Consider the following 18,304-nt stretch of genomic DNA (forward strand, 5'->3'; position numbering starts at 1 on the left):
AAAGGAAAATGACTGCCTTTAGTGGAAACTCATTTTCATCCTTCAGCAGTACAGCTTAATGTAATCCTTGTTCCCTCAGAATAATACAAATGTTCAGGTTACCATTTAATAACATGAGTCTTATATCAAATGGGGATATCTGGGGATTCCCAGAGTGCTTTCATCTAGATTTGCACTTGGAAATCTCACACATTTACCATCCCTTAAAACACATCAGGTCAGTTTACAGACCGTTTAAGCATGAGTCTTTAGTTAAACCTGCGTGTCTTTTGTGTGATTGCTAAGTTAGCATAGCCGCTCACCGTTGCTGAGGAGACGGTGGTCCCTGTGGCAGCAGTCACAGTCCTCTGGGCGGCTCCTGCCTGCACTGACAGCACTGGACCCACAGAGGAGGCCTGCTGACACACAAGACAGAGAGCATGAAGAGAAGAGCCAACACACAAATACACTGTACAGATTATTTTCCGAAGAACCGTTTATGCATGATCGGGCTTTGAATTCACCTTTACTAGTGTTTACACGATAATGGAATAACTTTGATGAGATAAATTAAAAATTACAAATTCTCAATACTACTACCGATGACATGAGTAAATATTTTTACTACTGGTTCAGCCAGGCCAGTCAGTCCAATCGTAGCCAACATTTTACTTGCCCAGCCAAAAAAAATTTGTTTTCATTGTTTTGAATCATGTAAGATTCTAATAATTTCAATATTAGAGAAGAAAGAACAGTACAACCTAATTTACTTCAATTAAAACATTATTATTTATTAAGTGAATGGTCAGTAATAAACAAATATGCAAAACACAACCAAAAGCACAAATAAATATAACAGAACTAATACACAGTTAAAGGGACTAAGCCGACAAGAAAATGAAAGAATGAATAATACACAGTTCAAAAAAGTGCTTCAAATTCCTGTAAGGTCTAAGGCTACGTTCACACATCAACGATTTATCCAAAAACAGAAACATTTTTCCAGTGCATTGTGAAAAAGTTTCAAATCTACTAGGGATTAAACGATTATAGATCTTGGTTGTTTGATAATAGTCTAAGGAATAATCATGATTTCAAAAATGAATTATTATTTGCATTTATTATTTTTAAAACACTAGTTTAGAAAATCACATGAAAACTCTTTACATTTTAAAGTGTTGTTTATTGCTGCTCAGTAACCAAATAATACAGAATAAAATAGTAATAAAAACAAACAATAGTCCACTTCTCTCTTTGGACTTAAAAATAAGTGGAAAAAAAGTTTTGGGCTTTTTTAAACATAATTTTATTATTTTATTTAATCTGAAAATAAATGACAGAACAATACATAAATAAAAATAAGAATAAATAAAAAAGTATTTGTCTAATCATATTAGCTAAGCATTTCTCACTTAAAGAGAACAAATGTAGTAGTTTTGCTTTGTGCAAAAATGCGATGTTGAGAAGCCTTTACGATTAATAAACAGTGACGAATTAAAGCATGATTAATAGTGAAACCGGTTAATCATTGCAACCCCAAAGTCTACATGCCATGAAAAATGGCCAAAATCATTGAAATACATATGTCAGGCTAGTATTTGGTGCTGTCATCCTATTAGTAAACAGAACCTGTGAGAAAGTGATGACATGGTGTCAGTGGCTTGGTATTCCTGTTAATTTGCTGTGTGTGTGTGTGTGTGTGTGTGTGTGTGTGTGTGTGTGTGTGTGTGTGTCACACAGCAAATTAACACAAATGCAGAGTTTGCCGACATCTCCACTTTTGGTCTTAATGTGAAGTAAATCCACGCATCGGTTAGGAAACACATGAGACAATAACACTACCACTAGGGGTGTCAAAATTAATTGTTTCTTCGGTGCACCGCGATGCAGACGCAGACAATTCGGTATCGGTTCAGTAATAATTTCAGTCATAACAATTTCATAACAATTTCAGTCTTTCACCAACAGTTACAGCAGTAGCCCCTATTTCTCTGCGATTGAGGGAATGAAAGCGAACTCCATTTCTCTCTTTCTCTCACTGTGGCCCATTTCACCTGCTGGCGTGACTTTTCCTTCCCTCTATTTTTCTCTCGGCTGTAATCCCGCAGCTGTACCTGTGCATTGTTGCGAGACCCGACCAGATTTCATGCGGCGAGGGAAAAAGTTTCCGAATAAAGCGCGGGAGAGGTCGGTAACTCTGGTGTAATATTAACACGAGTGGGCAGTCTCACAATATCGCTCCCGAGCGAGCGAGCAAGCAAGCCCGTGTGGCGTGTGTGTGTGTGCGCGCGCGCGCGTGTGCGTTCGTTTGTTTGGTGCTATTTATGTTCATGTATGTGTGTAAATGAGAGACAGTTTGGTGCTGTGTGTCCGTGTATGTGTGTTTATATAGACAGCTTGTTAAAGCCACCCCCCAAAATATAACACTGTGTATGGAAATCAATGCACAGTGATGCACCGAGATATCGAATTGAACCAAATCGATGGCATGATAATCGTAACCGAACCAAACCGTGAGACCAGTGTAGGTTCACACCTTTAACTACCACATAATCTGCCATTTTTGAACATGTTTGTTAGGGGTAATCTACATTACCCTAAAGCCGCACTATGCACATGTGACAGCATCATTTTCAAAAGTTTCATTTTTGGGTAAGACAATGGCAGCGTTTTTTTAAAAACTTCCAATTTCAAACCTATTTTCATCTTATGCATTTGCAGTCTTAAAAACAACTATGTCAAACATTTAAAGGAGTAAAACTTAATTGTAAATATGTACAACCAGATTAAATGATTCCAGTTTTTAGCTTAAAACTTTTTCATGTAAGCAACCCCGAACAGTGATTTTGTATTTTGTTTTTGATTAATGGTTATAAACAAAAGCAGGTTGCTGTCTCCTGAAAAGCAGCTGTTCCTTTTCACTTTATTTGTAACCAATCGTATAAACAGGTACTGAATTTTTAATGTTATTTGACATAATTAGATTATGCTTAAAAAATAATGCAAAGAGAGAGACAGTGCATGAGTATGGAGTTCTCACGTCTTTCACTTCAATAAATTGCTAATTCAGAAAAGTGATAATGTATTGTTTAAATCATTCCAGTATAAATACATATCAATAGGTTTGACAACACTTCAGGCATGGGCCGGGATAAGTTTCTGACAATATGATAACTTTAAAATAAAATATATAAAATATAAAAATAACACGGTTTCACGGTATTGTGATTGCTGCTTTAAAATATAATCTTTTTAAATGTCTGTGGTAAAAATCAGCAACTTTTTCTACTTTAAACATATATTTTATTTTGAGAAACATTTCAAATATTTTGGAACAGCAAACATGTCAGGCTAAATATTTCAAATGAATGTTTCTCTTCTGCTGTCTTCATTTGTTTCAAAAACACAGATTTCTTTACAATTTAAAACGCCGTCTTTGGATATCTTTTTCTGCTGCAGATACTGTTGAAAACGATTAACATCTCATGCCTACAAAACTTACCTGTACAGGTGGTCTCTGGAGTGTGGTAGTGGCTGTGCTGCTGGCTGTATGAGAGCCCTGCTTTATTATGGTGGTAGGGGTCACCTGTCGGGCCATAAGAGGAGTTCCAGGTGCCTGCAGGCGTACAGAAATCACACAGACGTCAACTTGCTGATACTGACATGAAAAAATGAATTATAAAAAAAAGAACAGAACTAGTTTATGGCTAACTGTAAAATTAGGGCTGAACATTAATAAAACATTTAATAAATATGTAAATTATAATCATTATTACTTCTTTCAAAACATGCTGATTTATTTCTCAGAATTACATAATCTAGTCTAAAACAGCTCATGACATGTGTTATTATAAAGGGTTTCTGCAGATTTCATCAAGTCAAATATAAGCCTTTTTAAGACCACAATGAATGAAATTTTAGACTTATACAGGGCTAAACACTAATGATTACTTCTAATGGCCTGGTTGTAATTATTATTGTAATTATGTAAGGTAATTATTTCATTAATGTATCAAAACAAGAAAACTCTAATTGTATACACTAATGTCAATACGATATTTCTTTTTTTTTAAATGACACATTTAACATTATTAAAAGTATATTTATTGTGGAGGCAACACACATAAACAATACATACATAAATAATTACATAAATAATCAAAAACATATAAATTTGTTGGCTTTTAGTCAAAATTAATTAAGTATAACTCAATAATGTAATCGTTTTTAGTTTCTTTAGTAATTGTTTCCCTGATATTATTAAGATGGATTGCTGGTGATTAGCTGGATGCCAGCCCAATTTGTTAGCTTTACTTGGACAGAGAAAATTTAAGACCTGTTTAAAATTATTTACGACATACAATACAGTATTTTAGGGAATTTAAGAACTAATTTAAGGCCTAAAATTTTGTTTTTGAAATTTAAAACATTTTAGGATCTGGCAGATACCCTGATTATAGATCAAATTATTAACATATTTTACATTAGGGCATATTTACATCAGGGCTGCACACCTTACAGGTGCCAACATTAGAAGTGGATCAAAAAAATATTTATTTAAATCATTATTCTAAATTGTTCTAAGACAAGAATGGGGGTTGTTAAATAGTTTTAGGACAACTCTAAGTGATCCACTTCAAATGTTGACTACTGTATATCAAAACAAAATCAAAGTAGTGATTGGGCTTAGCCTGACTTTTACACAGCACAGGTTTTAAAGCTAAAAGCTCCAGTAAATCATCTTGACACGTAAAATAAACTTCATTCTGAAACGGCAGAGCATTTTTAATTGCTGACAATAGATACTATATTTCTGCAGTAAAAAAAACTTTTTTTTTGTTTATTTTATAGTACAGTTGTGTTTATACATATCTCTATAACATTTTATAGACACAGTTTACACACTGTTTTATTTCTGGTAGTTTATAGAACCACAAATATATTTACTATTCCGCAGCAACAGCTACAGTCATTCTCAAATATGCAGTGCTGCTGATGTCAATTCAGTTGAGGGTGGTCAGATCGGATGGCATCACCTGAGCAGGAGTGATCTGCGCAGGGGTGGTGCTGGCGGGGGCAGCAGGGCGGGCGGCCTGAGTCTGGGCCTGCAATTGTGCCAACATCTGCTGTGGAATCATCAGCAGCTGACCACTGTCACTGCGCACCAACACCATACCTGGACACACAAACACGACACACACAGAAAGGTTGACATCACTCCCTATGCAAATTGTTATTCATTAGTGAGCTTTTTTCCTATTGATCTGACTGGAATTGAGTCTGGCAAGCGTGCCCTGCTTAGAGGCAGGAAGAATAAAGCGCACAGTTGGTGGCCTATATTTGCATGACACACTGAGAACCGCACAACACTCCGTCTCCCGTTACTGTGTGAACCAACGGATGTGTTCTCAACAGAAACTCTTGGTCGGAGAATCCAGATGGCCTCTTGTAGAAAAATCTGTCAAGTACTCTGTCCAGCCAGACAACGAGCTTGTCAGAATGACCAGAGCACACAGTCATGAGAGAAATCTTCAGAAAAAGATAAACTAGATGTGCATTTCCTGAATATAATACCAGTGTGTGACTGCAACGTTTTCAAACTTGAATTAATCAACTCTGGGTCAATCTACAGGTAAATAGGGTTGGGTTAATTAATTAATTGAAAAGAAATCGAAATCGACATTTAGAACCTATAATCGATCTAATTTTTCCAGGTAATTTTTTCAGTTACGTTCCCTACGATGTGTGGCGTCACATGACCCTGCTCTGTTAAGGCTAATTTATACTTCTGTGTCGAATCCACAGGTATCGTCTGGCACAGCCTTGATGCGCATACCCATGTACCTCTTCAAAATGTAACTACACATTGTCCATATTAACCACTGGATTCATTCTGGCTTTACATTTATTGGCCACCAGTGATCATTTGTAATATTAGTTTGTATTATTTTGTCATGAAACAAAAGAAAACAATAAAAAATAGAATTAAAAAATGTAACTACACATCGCAAGTTTGCACCTTGACAATGATTGGAAGCTGCGCCAGAGACGACATATTTTCCATTACAAAAAAAAAATTATATTTACATTAAAATATTAGTTTACAGAAGATTCAAGAAATGCTTAGATTATTATTTACAGGATATACAAGAGTCATTTTATTTAGAAACTATACTGCTTATTTTCTACTTTTAATATAAAAAAAAATTAACACTAAAAATAATTGTTTTTTTCAAAAGTGCAAGTTTTCTTTTTTTTACTTTTTTATAAGAAAAAAGTGACTGTTGGTTTTAGGCAGAGTGTGTATTAATTTCAGTTGTTCAATGTTGATATTCAATAAATAATCATAGATGGCACAGTATGTGTTTTCAAGTAATGCTCCCTTCATTCAAAAATCTCTCACTTGTAATACTGTAAAAAACTTGCTCAATAAATAAATTAAACAATCATTCAATAATCGAAATCAAGGTTAAATGTTCAATTAATAGAAATTTAGATTTTAGGCCAAATCGTCCAGGCTTAAATCTAAACCCTGGTTAAAAAAGATTCTGGGCTTTCTGGTTTCACACTGCTCATTCATCACCCACACTGTAAAAAATTATAAGATCAAATAGTCATAACAGCATATGTTTTAGTTCAATGTAACTTAAGTGAATCATGTTCTAACTTAATTTTATAAGTTACACAAGCTGTTTAAGTCGGTTCAACATGATACAAGTTCAATGAACTCAAAAGGTCAACTCAAATTTGATTCAGCTTAAAAATTTAAGGCAAACTGAATTTTTTACAGTGCAGGTTTAAAAGAAAAGTTCACCCAAATTGACACACTATCTAATTACCCTCAACTGGCTCCAAACCTTAATGAGTTTCTTTCTTCTATATTGATATTTTAAAGAAGGCTGAAAACCTGTGGCAATTGACTTCAATAGTAAACAAAAACGAATACTATGGAAGTGGAAGTCAGTGTCTGCAGGTTTTCAGCTTTCTTCAAAATATCTTCTTTTGTGTTCACAGAAAAAAAGAAATTTAAAGAGTTATAAAACACGGGTGAGCAAATAATGACATAATTGTGCTTTTTGGGTGAACTACCCCTTTACCAATCAACATGGGGTATTCATAAGGCGAGGGATGACACAGAGATATATATATTGATATAGAGGTATATGATTCTAACAGTATGATAGGGCTGGGCAATTAATCAAAAAGTAACGAGATCAAATTTTTCCAGATCAATTGTTTCAATTACTTTCCCTACTGCATACGGAGTCATGTGACCCCAGTCTGTTTACACTCTGCGTCGAGTGCAGCCTTTACACGTTCGTATACCCCTCGCCATAACTGACGCCAATGCTGACCTCTCAAAAAAACATACGTCGCAACGACACATAGCACAAGCTCTGTGATTGGTCGGCTTGGTAACATTGACGAGTGTGGGTGCCATGGAAAGGGAAAAAATACAGTAAATAAATTTAAGAATTATTCATTAATGTGAATCGAGTTAAAATGTTCAATTCATCGAGATTTTGATTTTCACCCAGCCCTACAATATGATAATCTTGGATAAAAATATCATGGTTTCACTGTACTGTGATTACTGCTCTAGCATGAATTCTTTTTAAATATCTGGGTAATATACAAAAAAAATATACACAGTATAATTTATTTTGAGAAGCATTTAAAATAATTTGTAATGGTAAGCATGTCAGGCTAAATAATTCAAATGAATCATTGGCTTCTGCTATCTTCGTTAGATTTCAAGAACACAGATTTATTTACAGTTTAAAATGCATCTTAGGATATATTTTCTACTGGTGACACTTTTGCTCTAATAAAAAAAAAAAAAAAGTTAAAATCTTACATATACCATAGAAACGATTAAACAGAAAATATTGGCGTTATAAAACCTTGACTTTTCCAAACCATGGTATACCTTGAAAACGGTTATCCTCCCATATAGAGAGAACACCCTTGTGGGCAAATTTGCTTTGTCAGTATCATTGTTTTGATAAATACAGAATGAGACCTGTTTACGTAACTGTTCTAGCATTGTGCATCCTCATTTTACCAGCAAGTTCTTCCTGAATGGACTTTGCAGACTATACATGTAAGAATGAAACTTTTTTTTCACTAGTCACATTTTTATTCATAATTTGACTTTTTTTTTTTAAATGCTAATAAAATCCCATTTCTTAAACAAGTGTGTAAACATGAGATTTAAAAGCTGTCTTTAGAGAAACCCCAGGGTTACACAAAATGTGGAAATGTGTCTCATGTACAGTATGTGTCTGAAAGAACTTGCGAAATCTGCTCAGATTACAATACCTACTAGATCTGGTAAGATTGTGAAAGGAGCACACAATAGACACTATCCCATGAGGCTATGGGTGAGGATCTGTGCATGACAGTTAAGCAACAGGAGTGATGCTGGTAGCTCACATGACAATGACAAGTCCAATGCAGTATGCAGAGTAGGCCTGTCACAATAATCAGTATAGCGACTCATCGCAAAACACATGGACATGACCTCAATCATTTTTGGTGATGCAGTATATGTATCGCCTAGGGTTGTAACGGTATGAATTTTTTACGGTATGATAATCGTCTAAAACAATACCACGGTTTGACGGTTTCGCGGTATACGGTATGTTACAAATGTTACAAAATAATAGAACAGTGAAGCAAATTTGACTTTTTCCAAATAATATATTTTTAGTTACTATAAGCAACACCACTTACAATGAACAAATAAAAATAAGAAAATAATAAATAATGTGTCAAAGCACTGGAAAGCTGAGATTCTCTTCTTTATGCCAATCTTTGAATTGTATGAATCGGATCAGCGGATCAAAAGTTATTAAACATTTAAGAGCAATACTTATTTTTAGCCGCGGGCGGCTGTCTCGGTCTTTAAGGGTTAAAACCGTTGATATGCAATTGTTCATGGTATTATAATCGTGCACATTCAAATCGTGGTAAACCGTCATACCGGTATATTGTTACAACCCTATCGCCCTTACTTAAAAACCAACATCTGCAACATCTCTATCTCTAGTGGAGGTGTCAGTGTCAGTATATGGTTAAAAAAACACTATAGTATTTACTATAAATTACTTTAGTATATGTTAATGTGGGTGTCTGATACAGTAACTGAAACAATCTGGTAGCAGATATCGCAGCCTCTGTTACTTTTTACCTTGCACTTTTTTGATAACATTTATTTTTATTTTGTAAGATATGCAGTTTCACATTCTGATTCAAATGCCTAATTATTTAATTTCTCAATAATTCAATTAAATGAAGTTTGTTCATAAACTAATTTCGAGAGGATCACTTGCTTATGATTTATCACGGCCGGTCTCGTATTTGCTAATCACTATCTTCCAATCATATGAGTCCTAAGCTACTATAAATAACCACAGTTTTCAGTTAATTTTATCTACACTTGGAAGAAACCCCCCTTCCTCCCCTATTCTCCTCCTTTACCTCTGATCAGGCAGCACGGAGGCCCAGTGGTTAGCACTGTGAGCCCCACAGCAAGAACACTGCCGGCCCTGGTCCCACCAGGCCGGTCGGTGTTTCTATGAGGAGTTTGTATATTCTCCCCGTGTTTCTCCCCGATGTCTCCGGTTTCCTTCACCATCCAAAGAAATATAATGTGTTTTTCAAAAGAGTGAACTTGCATTGCAATGCTATTATATTGTCATTTGGCATTTTATAATGAGTGGCAAAAAATAGATATCGTATCGGCCTGATGCAGAGTGTATGATTTATATTAACAAGGTAGAAAAAAATTAAGAGACCTTTTCAAAATAATTTTCAAGTCTCTGGATTTACCATTAATAGATGCAGGTTTTTATTAAAATGTTTATTTGGGTTTTAAATTGATTTTATGAAATACTCATAACCTCAAAATTAAAGATATCATTTAAAACATTTTTTGCAGAAAATTACAATAGGTGAAAGAAAAATATTCCATATTTTCAGACCTTAAATGTGTAACATACATATGATACGTTGAATGCGATGTTTGCAATAAAAACCCAAAACCTATAAAACATTTTTTTTTAATTATAGGTATAAAAATAATTATAAAAACAATCAAAACATATTCGGTAACATTATATTGCAACTGTTTATATTTTCCAAAACAACTAACCACAGAGTTATGGGTAGGCATGGGACGATAACCGGTTTCAAAGTTTACCGCGGTTTAAAAAAGTCAAGGGTTTAATACTGGAAAATGTTTCTGCTATACTGTTCCTAAGGTATGTATAAGTTTTTTTACGTGTTTTTACACATTTTTTTATAATTTCTTAGAGCAATAGTATCTTTAGCAGAAAATGACCCTCCAAAAATGCCTTTTCAAGTTGTAAAGAAATCTGTGTTTTTAAAAAAAAAAAAACTATTAAACCAGCAGAAGTCAAATAAAATATATTGTGCTTAATGGGGAAAAAAGTTGTTGTTTTTCACAAAGACATTTAAAAAAAACATGAAACTGTGAAATTTTTATCCAGGTTTTTTTTTTTTTATATCGTCATACTTATACCGGCCCATGCCTAGTTATGGGATAAGAAAAATATCAATCTGTAAACATATTCTATATTTTAAATGGGAAAATAAACATGCATTATGGATGTGACCAAAAAGGTTTACAGTACACAGCACACTTTGTAAAAATTCTGTGAATTAAACTGCACAACCCAAAAGAAATAATGCTAATCAAAAGAATAAGAGTTGGCCCACTACAGAACAAAAATGATTAATTTTATTTGACATTTTTGCATTTATGAGTAAAAGGCTTTGTTATGTATGTGACACTTTTCAATTATGGATGTGACAAATGTGAAATTGCCAATTGTGTGACTTTAGTAAAGCAAATAAAATAGTTTGAAACACTGACAGAGACATGTTTGAGTATTACTATTAAATACTTGCTTACTCTGAAAAAAAGTGTAAAAACGGTTTCTCTATTTAAGTGAAAACTTTATTTCTTTCATGGCAAGGTTGACATTTGCATGGAATTGCTTATATATGTGAAATACCAGAGCTGTATATACTTTTTTTGTGGTTGTAAAGTAATTACCTACACATAAGCGTGAGTGCAGACAAGGCACTTGTAAGAAAGTAAAAGAACAAGGCTGAAGACTGAACAGTGCTGACTAAAATTACCCAAATGGATGGTCAGACTACACTTCTTGTTAGATTTACATCTATTATTGTATATGAATGCTGAAGACTGGAATCACATTTAAGAAAGAACTTTGGTGAACTCTGACCCTCAAATTTGTATAATCTGAGATGTGACCTCAGATGACTTTGTACATGAATTGATACAAATGTACATGAATGAAGAGTAGCTTATTTTATGAATTATTGATATATATTAGAGCAAATTAAAAAATATGCCACAGAGTAAATATTAATAATTTAAATTAAAATATAGTTAGTTTTTGACTAAAAAGCATGGAGAGGACTTTAACATCAATTTGCTTTCAATCGACTTATAAAGACACAGTTCACCCAAATATTACTAATAATCATGTTGTTGGAAGTCTGCAGGACTTACTTCTCTTTTAATAGAAAGAAAAGTCACAAAGAATGTATGGAGACTGAAGCTGTCAATATGTCTGACAGCTCCTATTGAAGAAAGCGAGTTAGGCATGTTCGGAGTGTGTTTTAGATAAACTAACTTTTAATTACACTCTAATGAAGATATACTTTTGTTTTATGCACTTATTTTTTTCAGTTTGCAAGTATTTCAGGAGAGAGCAAACTTCACACGAAACCAAAACACTCCTCGTAAGTTTCTCTATACACATATCATGTCATTCCAGACAACATTCAGGGAAAGTGCTAATGTGAGCGTGGGGTACCTGGAGGTAGCTGGATATTCTGGATGTTCTGGCCCGGGCTGCTCTGAGGGAGTCGGGGCGCTAACACCTGTGGCGCGCTGGCCCTGATGGTCGGGCTAGATGATGCTGATGCTGCTGCAACAGTTGCCGGAGCTGCGGTTCTCGCAACCCCCTGCAAAACAGCCCCCTTGGCCACTGCAGGGCCGACAGTCATGCTGCCTGCGGGCTGGATGATAGTTTTAGGAGACTCGGACTTGCTCGCGGTGACAGGTGCAGAAGTCTGGTTCAACAAAAGAGGGGTCGTTGTAGTAGTAGAACTAGTAGTAGTAGTTGAAGTAGTAGTTATTCCCGGGGTCGCTACATTGGCTACAGAAATGGTGGTATTATTATTACTTCCGTTAATAGTTAAACCTGCTCCAGCAGTTTGCATAGATGGCCTGACAACTGTCACTAAGGGTCCTGCACTGGATGCTGCGGCTGGAGGAGTCCCGAAAGAAGACTGTATCACTGTGTTTGGGCTTGGGGCGACCGTGACGTTTCCGAGTCCTTTCGCCACCCCGGGCCCGTTATTAACAACCGGGACAGAAGTTGAAGCGTCGTCTGACGATGATGATGATGGACCACTGGACACTGGAGTGCCGCTTTCAGTGTGCGGATCCATTGCATTGCCTCCGTTCAAAGTTTGCACTGTGGACGTCCCGATCAAAGTAGTTACCATAGCATTAAGAAAGACCGGATCGCCTTAGCTGTCTTCCATCTGTGCCTCTGGCACATCAGTTCAGGAAGTTTGGGTTTTCATCGGCTTTTCCCTCCAGTTGCTTTTCGAAGGAAACAAGCGTGAGTGAATGGGAGTCTCGTGTCACAATGTCAATAAGGATTTGACAAGCGCCCGTGTCACCTCAAGTCCATTAGTAACAATGCTCTTGGGAGAAATAATCATCTAACACACTTGAAGAGCGACTGCTTTCATTATGTTCATATGTACAAGAGCTCGCAAAATGTCAACATTAGCTAGTTGAATTGCCTCTTTTCCCGGAGTCAGCGGGGTGATTTTCCGGCTGCCTGGGCGCTTACCTCAAACTTATTATGGCAAGATGTGGAAACGTCTAATCTAATACAACCTGAAGTGTCGGTAAAAAGTTTCTTTCCCACTCTTTTAATACAGAAATCCTTATATAGCAGGTCAAAGCCTGCCGCCATCTTCGATGTGAACAGTGAGGAGCTTTGGATAAAATGACATTGCGCATGCGCGCAAAAGCGGAAACGTCATTACGCTGAAGTTTTGTGGAGCCGCCATTGGTGGTCTCCGTGCGTGGAGGCGGGACATGAGAAACGTCAGTTGATTCTGGCGGAGCGCGGTCAGAGTCGGTCTGTCATCGAGAAAAGGGCCTTGTGAAGTTGAAAAACAACCGTTGAATTATACGGGCGCTGCTCTCGGTTGTGTCTAGAGGCACTTATAGCTGTTATGTGCGGGTTATAAAGCATGTAGAGGCTGTTGTGTGAACTTCACAGCGGGCTGTCTTCCCCCAAGATGGCCCCGTGTTTTGAAGCGTCTGTGTTGAAAGCGTGAAAAGGCGCCACACCTCTGCCAGCGTGACTGGCCATAGAGGGCACGCGTGCTACTGCAGCCATAGTTCACAGGGTTTCTGGTCACACGCTCAATCTTCACTTTAACTTATGCTACACTTTTTCTGTCAATGTGCACAGCGTTGCATCGGGATAAAAAGTCTGTATTTTGCAAGCACGTTATAAATAAAATATGGCTGATTAAATAGTCAACGAAGTGACAGAAAGAACCAATAGAAAGCTCTTTCTTGAACCAATAGTACCTAATTTTTTTCTAACATAATGTGAGCTGACACATTTGCTCTCAAAAGTCCTCCCTTATTTTTATAGGTGTTTTTTTTTTATAATTTGATAACATTTTGTTAAAATAGCAATTAATGAAACTTATATAAAAAACTTTATTTATCTGTGGTTGCCACAGCGGAATAAACCGCTACTTATCCAGCATGTTTCACGCAGCGGATGCCCCTCCAGCTGTAAACCCATCACTGGGAAACATTCATACTCTCTCTCATTCACACTTATACCCTACTGACAATTTAGCTAACCCAATTCACCTATACCACATGTCTTTGGACTTGTGAGGGAAAACCAGAGCACCTGGAGGATACCAACGTTAACATGGGGAAAGCATGCAAATCCCACACAGAAATCCCAACTGACCCAGCTGAGGCTCGAACCAGTGACCTTCTTGCTGTGAGACGACATCGTTAAACAAGCATCACTAAATATTAGTCGTGTTTTTCTGGTTGTTTTCACTATTTCTAATCATTTCAATTAAGGATGAGAACTTTAACACTTAACATCTATACCAGTGTACTTTACAACTACTTTAATTTACTAATTTAATTAGTTTAATTTTTTAATAATTAAAAAAACTATTTAGATACACAAGCATTTTATTGGTATTAATTTTGCACTAATCAATATCACCAGTGAATCAGTAAACAAGTATGAGTTTTATAAAAAAAAAGGCAGATCAGATCAATGTTCATAAAGGTCGCTGATGATGTGTGGTCAACGTTTCTTTCATTTCTGATTTGAATTAAATAATGTTTATGTCATCGCGTAATCTGCTAGATTGAATGGAAAAAATAAACATAATGCTCTGGAGCAGTTGGTTCTTCTTGTATTTACAGTATACAGTGCATCCGGAAAGTATTCCTATCGCTTCACTTTTTCCATTTTATTTTATGTCACAGCCATATTTCAAAATAGATTAAATTAATTTGTTTCCTGAAAAATGTACACACAATACCCCATAATGACAATGTAAAAAAAGATTTTTTGAAATTGTTGCAAATTTATTAAAAATAAAATACCTGAAAAATCACATGTACACAAGTATTCACAGCCTTTGCTCAGTACTTTGTTAATGCACCTTTAGGAGTGATTCCAGCGTCAAGTAATTTTAAATGGGATGCTACAAGCTTGGCACACCTGTCTTTGGGAATTTTTGCCCATTCCTCTTTGCAGTACCTCTCAAGCTCTATCAGGTTGGATGGGAAACAACGATGTACAGTCACTTTCAGATCTCTCCAGATATTCAATAGGATTTAGAGGTCTGGGCTCTGGCTGGGCCACTCAAGGACACTGAAGCTGTCTTTTATTAAGGAATTTTGGAAGAGAAGATAAAAGCATGATTATACCTAAACCATAATTAATTAATATAATTTTCTTATGGCAAAACATTTAATGATAAAAAAAACCTCAAATTGAATGTGAACAAAACGTTTTGCTTTTAAACGATCAATATCAAGGATTTTGTGTTTATTTTAAGTTAATCATGTTTCAACTTATTCCTAACTTGTACATGATCCAACTTAATGTTTTAGGTCAGTTTAATTTAATGCTAATTTGATTTCACCTAAAAATTCAGTATGTATTAAATCGCAGCCCTGACTTTCTCTGCTCATTCGCTCACAGTTTCAATGACAAGCTGTTTGTTCTAAAAGAGATTTAAATGATTGTATTTGCATCACAGGTGCGGCTCTCCTGATGTGTGTGACGCTCATTGAGTGCCAGATTTAAATATCAAATATGCATCAATTTTTTATTGTTACTTTCTCTACGGTGTAAAACATAATTTCACAGTTTATAATGAAACAGTATTCTAGTGACCTGTTCAAGTAAATGCTTCAGAGGTACAGTCGTTTTTCCTACATTACTTGCTGAAAGGTATTCATTCATTAAATTTCTTTTCAGCTTAGTCACTTATTAATCATGGCTCGCCACAGCGGAATGAACCTCCAGAAAATGTTTTATGCAGCGGATGCCTATCCAGCCGCAACCCAACACTGGGTAACACCCTTACACTCTCATTCACACACATACACGGCCAATTTAGCTTATTCAATTCAATACCGCATGTCTTTAGATTGTGGAGGCACCTAGAGCACCTAGAGGAAACCCACGCGAACACGAGGAGAAAATGCAAACTCCACACAGAGATGCCAACTGACCCAGCCGAGGCTCAAACCAGCGACTTTCTTGCTTTGAGGCGATCGTGATACACACTGCGCCTCCATGACACCCATTGCTTAAAGGTATAGTTACAAAAAAAAGATTTCCTCACCATTTTTTCACATTTAAGTAGTTTTAAATTCTTGTTAGTTTCTGAATTCTGTTGAACACAAAGAAGGATATACTGAAGAATGTTGAATAAACAGCCATTCCTTTACATTTTATCACTACTATAATAGCTAATTTTCTCCAACATTCTTCAGAATATCTTTTTCTGGAAGAAGTAGATGGTGAGTAAATGATGAATTTCATTTTTGGATAAACTTTAATATTCACATCTAGTGAATACACCCAAAGTTGTAGATTAGCTCTTGACATTGGTGGTGATATACATCCCTATAGTGCAAGCATAGAACAGCACAAATTTTCTTTCATGCTATTCAAAACGTGAATAAAGGCTTTAAATACTTACAAATAACAATTAATGAAACATGTCCCATGCTGCAAAAGTCAATTGACATGATTTTACTGCAATCTGGCATTATGGAGGCATGAACATAGAGAAAATTGGAGAGGCACCTGATGCAAATTAACCGCTTTATCCTAATTAATATTTTTCAGAATTATGAAAGCCAAAATCAAAACTAAATTTAAATTACTTGCACAGCCTTGGTTAATATTTCTATGGTGGACTCCAAGCTAACTTGCCTTAAAAAACTTGAATCTCTGAAAAGTAGCTACTTATGTCCACATCTTGAAGGAGGCCTGGAAAAAAATCCTTGTATTGGTGCTTCTCATATCCAGATGTCGTTGACAGCATAAATAGGCCCAGCCAATCACACTGTTGTTTTGTGTTTGTATGAGGAAGGACACCAGTAGAGAATGTGATTTAACCCTTTATGCATGTTTAGATTACTAAGGATTGACAGAGCATTATTTTATTTTTAAGGTGATTAAATTATTGCCGGGGACATTTCAGTAATTGCAGGATATTGGTGGAGACACATACCCTTCGTCCATGCCATATCTACTCCCCTGGTTCACCCAAAAACTGAATATTGTGTCATCATTTACTCACCATTGACTCTAATAATATTTGCTTTTCTTACAATGGAAGTCAGTGATTAGATCTTTTCAGCTTTCTTCAAAAAATCTTTCCATCACTCGTTTTTAATTTGTTTGTGTTTAACAGGAGAAAGAGTCCTGTAAAGGTTTGAAACCACTTAGGGGTAAGTAAATAGGTAGTAAGTTGTCATGTAGGGGAATATCTTACAAATAAAGTGGAGTTACTGTAAAATGATAATAATTAAGAGTTCTAGCATATGTAGCTTAGTTCATGGGTATTTTGTGTTTATTTATGCTTTTAAATTGCATTATGAGATCTAGATTTTTGCTCCAACAACTTTTTATCTTGAAAAGTTTACTGATTTTGTTGACAGTTTCTTTGGGAGAGCAGGAGCTCAAGTCATTTCTGCGGGGTAAAAATCCTGAACCACTATGATGATGGACTTTGGCTAAATGGTTTTATGACAAAAATAACATTTGAGATGTTGTGCAATGTGGTTGGTCCAGTGGTTTGTCTATTAATACTATGACATTGTGCGAATGTTTCACATGATCAGTTAAACCATAATAACAAGACTTTTATGATGCGCAATGAAAAAAATGCTCTAACAACTTATGATCTAGAAAAGTTTACTGATTTTGTTGACAGTTTCTTGCGTTGCCCGAGCCAATACTATCTGACTGCAGACTTATATTGTAAGCTGACACCCAATCTTAAACATGCAATCTCAGACAGGTAGTGTTAGGCGCGGGGTTTGGTATGCACATTAAAAACATTGCATGCAGCTCATCTTGCATCTGCTGCCAGATCCTATTCAAGAGGGCTCAACGTGGTGCAACTTAAGAAAACACCAGCAAAATAAGAATTGGAATTGAAAAACACGCTGCAAATGCAATCACAAATAACAAAACACATTGCAAAGCCTCACAATGCAAACGCAAAAAGAAAACTGTGCTGCAAATTTTGACAACACATACATATAAAGAAAACATGTAGAAAAATCCTTAGAGCACATGCACATTGTGATCTAAAAAAAGTTGACTGAAGTTAGCATTGTATTTAAATGATATCGTCCTTTCAATCATTAGCCTACTAAAAGAGCCCTAATATTTTTTAATTAGCTTTTTACTTTTATCTGCAATTTATTTAGTCCTTATTTTAACAATAAAGCATTGTAAATTGCCCTATTAACCTTGAACTCATATTTAGTTGAGGATATTAAGTTAATTTCATTATCTAATAATGATTCACAGTTAATCATCAGAATATTTAGAATATTTAGAATATTTGCTAATAAATATGCAACAAAACAAAGGAATTGATTAATTAGGGTGTAAAATAAAAAAAAATAAAAAAATAACTTACATTCAGTTCACAA

At 35.6% G+C, this 18,304-nt stretch overlaps 1 protein-coding gene and 1 long non-coding RNA gene across 3 annotated transcripts in view; one reads left to right on the forward strand and one right to left on the reverse strand.

The window, feature by feature from the left end:
• Positions 1-13,074, reverse strand: part of taf4a (TAF4A RNA polymerase II, TATA box binding protein (TBP)-associated factor) — a 33,395-nt gene extending 20,321 nt beyond the window's left edge. The window contains exons 1-4 of one of the 2 annotated variants that reach the window (XM_087273587.2): positions 11,853-13,074; positions 5,016-5,155; positions 3,482-3,595; positions 303-395 (exon numbers count right to left, since the gene is read on the reverse strand). In XM_087273587.2, the coding sequence (XP_087129713.1) occupies positions 303-395; positions 3,482-3,595; positions 5,016-5,155; positions 11,853-12,549 (1,044 nt within the window). In that variant the 5' untranslated portion in view covers positions 12,550-13,074. Of the gene's footprint in view, positions 1-302; positions 399-3,481; positions 3,596-5,015; positions 5,156-11,852 lie in introns of both variants that reach the window. The other variant, XM_087273586.2, reaches the window with a different exon arrangement.
• Positions 1-18,304, forward strand: part of LOC147841777 (uncharacterized) — a 384,887-nt gene that overhangs the window by 73,020 nt on the left and 293,563 nt on the right. The gene's annotated exons all lie outside the window — the stretch shown is intronic.

Source organism: Danio rerio, chromosome 11, assembly GCF_052040795.2.
Source record: "Danio rerio strain M-AB ecotype USA chromosome 11, GRCz13ab, whole genome shotgun sequence".
Lineage (NCBI taxonomy): Eukaryota > Metazoa > Chordata > Actinopteri > Cypriniformes > Danionidae > Danio > Danio rerio.